Genomic DNA, 7,727 nt, shown 5'->3' with positions numbered 1-7,727 from the left:
GGCCATGACATCTGTGGAGAAATACTCGCGCCAGGTAAGCTGCTCCCAATCGTTAATGCATTACACAGTTCATGACAAAACTTAAATACCCTCCGCAAGTTTATAATAAAAAGTAAGATTCAAATAACGAGCACACACTTTCTTCCACTTTCTCAGGCTGCTGATATTCAGCCCACGTTGCGCGTTCTCATCGATGCCGTTACCAGGACCTTCCCCATGGCCCGTTACACCCCCGTGACTGCCACCGAGAAGCTGCAAATTTTCCTGGCCGAGCACTTGGCGCCCTCACTGTACGAGTCCATCTATGGCGAGCAAAAGAAATTTGTCTATTAAGTTATTTCGCAGTCCGCTTCCGTTCACACCCTTCTCTTCCCCCTGCACCTACCCCTGCTCCCATGACGTCGTTGTTTTGCCTCTCCGAATTGTTTTGTTTCCTTCGATTCTTTATTGCTTATTTTATCTATTGCTCCGCTGTTCACCAAAGCGCATTTAAAAAAATAAAGCAAAACATTGTCCGTCATTTTGAGCATTTAGCGTTTGTCTTGTATTTATTACTTCTTCTCTTTTTCATTACTTTATTCTTTGATTTCCTTTTGTTTCTTTTTTTATACGGATATATTGTGCGTCAGTATAATTATGTTTGTTTATTTTTAGTTTCTAGCGCGAATTGTAATACTTATATTCATAAAAACGATAAATAAAACCAATGATAACATGAAAACGGAAAGCAAACGAAATTCATTTTATTTGTCTTCAATCTATAGAAAGGAAAATATGCAGATATGTTTTCATTACAATTTTAATGATGTATTAAAATGCAAAAGAAAATTTATTCAATGATCGCAATTATTTTTAGAAATTTAATTTAAACAATTTTCAGTTGGCTACTTCACAGATGAGAATATTCCGGAAATCAAAATCTATTTTAAATAAATACCTTATACAAAAATTTGTATATATTTATCATATTAATAATTAATTGAAAGTATCGAAAATTACGTAATGTTAATTTGATTTGAGTATTGAGTATATTACCTTTAAACTCTCATAACTTCATAAAAACTCATGCGATTTTCACGATTTGGCTAAATTGATTCTGGATTTATATTTAATTTTTCATTTTGATATTGATTTGGTCTCCAAATTTCTGCATTTTAACTTTATTGTTTTAGAAAATAAACTTTTTTTCATTTTCAATTTGTCTTTCATTTTGAATTCTTACAACATTGTAAAAACTAAGCCGAATTGTAATTTTAAAGTTACTTTACGAATCAATATGATTATAAGGAATAATTTCTAGTCTTTACTGAACTTAATTACTTAGTTAAGTTACCTGAATACTGAGATGAGAAGTAAGTTGAACGAAGTTATTTTATAAAGTGAATAAATAGGGTGAAAGTAATTTCCAAATAGAAGTTAAAAGATAATTTATTTAATTGCATTCTTATATACTTTCAAATGGTGAAAAGTGATTGTCACCCAAACAGAAAGCCTGTTCACATACACACAAACACTTGTGTAACATTCCGTTCCTTGATTCTCATTCAAGTCTGTGGTGTTTGACTTTATTGATTGTTGTTTGGTAAGTAGCGTTGCTTTCTGTTGCCACTCTGTGTCTATACATTTTTGCAGCCAGGTAGACGCATTAACCACGCCCACTTCGACGCCCACATATCCGCATCCGCAGCTGTGGCTACTCGGAACAGCGTAAGCTTAAGTGCAACTCAATGCGCATTTCGCACAACTTAGACGAAATCCACATACACACAGACACACACACACAAAAAAAATAAATTCAATACATTTTTAATACCCTTGATCCGAATGGTGGCAACAATGGCAACTGCAACAACAACTGCTGCATTGTAGCTGCCACTTGTCAAGGACTGATCCACAGCTCAGGTGAGAGACAAAAACCCCAAACAGCGGTGGGCGTAAGAGGAGGCGTGGTCGTATAAAACTAACGTTAAGAGATACGGCTACATAGGTGTTTGTATAGAGACGTCCATATCTGCATAAGTTTTTGTCACTCACGCTTTAAGTTTTATCTTTTTCCGAGCCCCATTCAACACATGGACAAATATTTTTAAAAGTTTTCAATATGCATATAAACCCGAATTCATTGTCCTTTTTCACTTCACCACAAACTTAAATATGTGTGTATAGTTGTGTGTATGTGTCTGTGTGTGTAAGTTGAAAATTTTTGAGTTGCATTCCCATAGGGGCTCGGGTCAAGCGTTTAGATAAGTGAGTCCGACAGTTTGCTGTTTTTTCATCACATATTTATTAAAATAGTACTTATCTAAATAGTTTCGGTCGGTTTATTCTCAAGAAATTATAGAAGATTATAAATTTATTTAAAATGTCATGTGGGTTATATTTATATACCCATATAGTTATATTTCTAACATTTAGTATTTCATTGCTAGCACTAACCGAAAATATAGCTATAAATTTAAATATCAATATGTATATGCAAATAAATCTTTTTACTTTTGTTAAATATTTTAAGCAGAGAACTAGTTATAAAATGTATTGAGAGGGGGTTCGACTGAAGTTTTACTTTGTTTTCGTAATATTATTTAAATGTTATTATTCATTTATTGCAGCAATAAACGATAACAATTTAAATTTGGCTACAGTGATTAAATGTTTTAATTTAAAAATTCATAAAGTCACAGTGACTCGACTTACAGCAAATTATTAAGAAAAAATAAATAAATTAAAATTGTTATATACAAATTATATTTTGGTTTGGTATTTGGTATATTGGTTGTGGTCTAGTTGACCTTTCATTATATGAGTAATACTTTTATATTAAAAGTGAGCTGATCCAAAAGTTTAGCAGTTTCATTTTGATTTTGCAACTACGAAGTCGGAATTATTGCTCAAATATTTAAAATGTGGATAAAAACACTAACAATATTGTGCATTTACTTATATTTTGCTTTAGCAAATGCTAATGCTAAAGAATTAACTGTAAAACCAAGTTACCAAGTTATTTGTGAATCCATTCTTGAATCGGCGTGTCCAATATCTACAGATCATAAACATAAGAAATGCACATCTTATTTAACAGACAATACGTTAAACTTCTCTTGCGTATGGAAATGGAAAGACAAATATTGTGAAATGCTAAAATATGACCGCGAATGTGTTCTTCCTTTAATTGGGGGACACTTGGAGTTGAATCAAGATCAGATGACAATGTTCCAGAGTCTTTCAGATCTGCAAAATGTTCCACTTAACAATCGAATAGTCCAAGCGAACATGACCGAAGAAGACTATCAAAGGCGTATCTTCAAAAAATTCAATAAAACAGACGTATTATCAATTGAAATTGATGAAATCCCCAAGAATTATACAAAAAGTGAGTATCTCAATTTGTTATCAATGAATTTCTCTAACTTAAAGCAAATTTATTGGAATCAGTGCGATGATTGTCTGCCTTTTAATCAGTTTTTACAAAAGTTTAAGTACCTTAACACACTTGAATTGAGTTTATGCCCAAAGTTATTAGCATGCCAAGATTTTCATTTTACCAATCTAATTCAGATTGAAGAGCTGCATATTTTTTTTAAATTTTATGAAGAAAACTATAACAAGAGTTACATAAATGAAACATTTCTGAAAGGATTGGACAATTTGAAAGTATTTGAAATGTTTATGTCCAATAATGCATCTGAAGTAGAAGTTTCGCCACAACTTTTTCGAGGATTGACAAATTTAACTTCGATACGTTTTTTTAACGGTAACATCACAAAACTCACCAAGGATCATTTTCAAGATTTAGTCAATTTAAGGAATTTGACAATAAAAGGAGGACCGATTAATGATTTTGACTGGCTAAAGTAAGTTCATAATGGTATTTAAAAATTATTAGTTTTTAATGATTCATTAACTTCTATTTCAGTTCCTCGATAATACAAGATAACCTAGCATTTTTGAATTTAGATCCTGATATAATCCTGCCAGAAAACAATATGACATCATTGATTTGCAATAATTTAGATGTACGTGTATGCACCTTTATTTATGATATACATAAGAAACCATGCCCCGTGGGTTGCGGTTGCTATCTTGACTCTTTAAATAGTGAATTTGTAATAGGTTGTTCTGATTCTGTGAAGAATATTCCAGAGCTGCCAATTCCAATAGCTGGGATATCAACCCTTTCCTTTAGCAATCATAACTTAACGCAATTGCCAAACACAACTTTATATGGTTATTCGAATGTAAGAAAACTTTATCTGTCTAGAAACAAGCTAACAGGAATAACTGTTGGACAATTGCCACCCAATTTAACTTACTTGGATTTAAGAGTCAACAATCTTCAATTTCTTGACAACAATGTAATCAAATTTCTCTCACGTCGAGCCGGTAAAATTCAAATAGAGCTATCGAAAAATCCATGGATATGTGATTGCGGTGCCATTGAAATGTTTGAATTCGTTGACAATTTGGCTAATGATATTATTGATCGGGATTTTTTAAAATGCAATGGAAAGCCGTTTCATAAAACTATGATTTGGTATAAAACAGATTTCTGTAAGTCTTACTTACTATATTATATTCTTGGATCTGTTTTTGGATTGGCTGTCGTGATTATCATATTCTTGTGTTCGTATCTGCGAAGAGATAATCACAAATCCTGGGGCAAACTCATGTTTGCGAAGCTCCATAAACAGGACCATTGTGATCAATCTTCCCTAACCAAATATCCAGAAATTGAGGAATGCCACATATAAGGATCTAAGATTTGTAAATATAAACATTTGTTTTTATACTATGTATTGTTAATTATGCAGTTTGTTATATTTCCAGAACAAGTACATTGGCACTAAGCATCTATCACAATTGAAATTTCTTATACTGGTTCTTCCGCAATCTCTCAAACAAATGTTGGATCAATTGTATTTTTTTTTCCCTAGACGTAACATTTTTTCCTTTCAGTTTATTATTCAAATTAAATATTAATTTAAAATTGTTAATTTATTTTAAACTAACTGAAGATTTTGTGGACTACTTTAAGTCGTGTATTAATAAATCAATAGTTAACTAATAATAAAATCGGAGATGCCTGCAATTTACTCCAATGAATACAAAATACCCTTTTACTTATTTTTTAAGCAACATGTATAAAGATATGTAGATATTTTCGGTGATTTTTGCAGTTGTTGTACATTTTTAAAACTCTTCATTCGCCCAAAGCAATCTCTTCACAGTTTGCACATAGCAAATATATATATTTTATTTAACTTTATTTTGTTTTATTTTGCACACATAAAGACCCTGAGGCCACTTTGTAAAATATTCTAGTAACTTTTCACTTACAAGGAGCAACATAAAAAAACAGGATGAATTTTTCACGTTTTCGCTGGCAATATTATTTTCAATAAAAGGATACTCTCGTATTGGGAGGGGTCCATTAAGTGGAACTGAGCCTGAATTGAGTTTGGCAAATGTCTAATAAGCCCAATGTCAATCAATTTGCACTAAGCTGACAGTCTGCAATGCTATGCAAGTTCGTGCATGTGCATTCATGCTGTATCAGGCACTTTGCATAATTAAAATAGCATCTAAAGCTGGACAAATGAACAGGAAGATACAAGTAAAGGCAGGAAATTAATTAGTGCATCGAGAATGTGAGTCAGCAAATAAATTGAACAAAAGAGTGCGTATAATTATCATTTGATTTAGTCCGTCAAATGTTGGCCCAATGATCCTTGACATTTGTAAACGCATTAGCCAGAATAAACCAAATTCATTTGACCAACAGTTGCAATTAATTTGAGCTAGGCTAATACCACAAAGGGCTCTTCAACGAACCAGAGTTAAAACCAAATACAGGTTAAATACAAAATGCAACTATCATCATCATCTTTATGCATAACTTTTATTTATTCAAAAGTTTAGCGTATTTCAGAACAAATATGAAAATTTGCAACAAGCAGCTGCTATAAATTCCCTTGCCTTGCCAGTTGGCAAATCCTTGAGCAATTTGCATAAGGAAATGGAAAGTTTGAAGAAGATGAACCAACAAACTGTGCATAATAGCAGCACAATAGTCTTATTTTGATTTAGACTTCGTTGAATCGCTAATTAAATACTTAAACTTTAGGACTCAAAAAATATTTAAAAAAGAGAACAACCAAAAGTATTTTATAAATAAAATTAATATATATGATTAGTATAATTATCAATAATATTTGCAAGAGTTATTATGTTAAAAAATTTAATACTGAAAAAAGTAACTGAACAAATCGGAAAAGCTCAGAAATATGGAGTATCGAGGAAATATGTTCAATTTTCATCAACAAATTAATTGTAACTTATAATATTAATTATAAAAATTTAAAATATATATAATATTAAGAAATATATATATATATTAACTTTATAATAGTTTGAATATTTATTTTTAAATCATAAAATAACCCTAATGTAATTAAAAACAACATTTTTATCAACTTACCAGAAAAATCAATAAATACCAAATATATATCAACAATTATCAGAGATGTTAAAAAATTTTTCTTCGGTATTGGTAGGTGCGTTTACTTTACATAATAATTTTTACTATAATTTTTACCATTAAGATAACTCTTATAATCAGTTTCCATAAGATAAATTTAAGACAGAGCTTTACTGATAAGAATAGAAATAAATATTAGAATTTAGTATATATTTTTAAACAAAATCGAATGCTTCCAAAATATACTCTTCTCTTAATTTAATCTTTTAATAACTTCAAATTTCATATGAATGATTCAACAGTTAATACTTACCTCAGATCTCCCCATTTAACTTTATATATTCAAAAACTTAACTTTTATTTGTAGCTGTATTTTGTTTACCTGTCATCAGTAAAATAACAATCAACGGAAACAACAACAAAAGTAGAAACACAGATAGCAGACATTTAATCTCAATTTATTGTTGAACTCACAGACAATGCAAAAAGTTTTCGTACATTTATATCTTTTGTCGAGTTACCAATTTCAATTCAATCGATTTGTGTGGTAATTTCAATTTGTTGTTTGTAAAATGTGTGCACACAATTGAAAGAAAAAACAAAAACTCTCATCTAATCGTAAATCGTATTCAGATTTTGCAACGAATGAGTTTTCATTTTATATTCTTTTCATACTTAATTGCTAAATAAAGTGCAATAGATTTGATACACATACATATATACGTACATCCATAAGTTTGTTAAACAATGATGTGGCACATTTTTATTAAATACATTTGTTTATATTAATTAATTTGTTGTCTCTTTATTGGTTTTAAATTTATACATTTTGCAATTAGCATCTTTTTTTATTTATTAAGATTTAATTGATTTGCGAGCTAGCAATCAATTTTTTCAAAATATGTTTGCTCCCTATTAACCAAAACTATTTGTGATCAATTTACATATAATTATTGATAATTTTAAAATTTTACATTTACATTACTACAATTGATTTTTTCAATATTTTATCTAAGATTGATTTCTTGGTTATATAAAGTTTTAATTGATTTATAGTCTATTGTTTAAGGTAGACTCTGGAATACTACGTGTAGGTTGGACTTTGGTCCTTATATGGCATATTATTGGTCTAGGAACAGTTAGTGGCTCTATGAACAGACATCGGTTTTGTCTACCTACTATTCGAGGGGCTTTCTATTTTCACTTTTAAAATTCAAGTTGCAAGGTAAGCTTCAAAAAATACGAGTATGGT

At 30.5% G+C, this 7,727-nt stretch overlaps 1 protein-coding gene across 1 annotated transcript in view; it reads left to right on the top strand.

Annotated features, from left to right (window-relative positions):
* The window catches only part of LOC117783752 (estradiol 17-beta-dehydrogenase 2), a 20,401-nt gene extending 19,680 nt beyond the window's left edge, over positions 1-721 (top strand). The window contains exons 6-7 of the mRNA XM_034621296.1: positions 3-34; positions 157-721. Of these exons, the coding sequence (XP_034477187.1) occupies positions 3-34; positions 157-333 (209 nt within the window). The 3' untranslated portion in view covers positions 334-721. The remainder of the gene's footprint in view (positions 1-2; positions 35-156) is intronic.
* The last annotated feature ends 7,006 nt before the right edge of the window (positions 722-7,727 follow it).

This window comes from Drosophila innubila, assembly GCF_004354385.1.
Source record: "Drosophila innubila isolate TH190305 chromosome 2R unlocalized genomic scaffold, UK_Dinn_1.0 1_C_2R, whole genome shotgun sequence".
Lineage (NCBI taxonomy): Eukaryota > Metazoa > Arthropoda > Insecta > Diptera > Drosophilidae > Drosophila > Drosophila innubila.
Note: the sequence above shows the minus strand (reverse complement) of the source record. Positions and strands in the feature narration are given on the sequence as shown.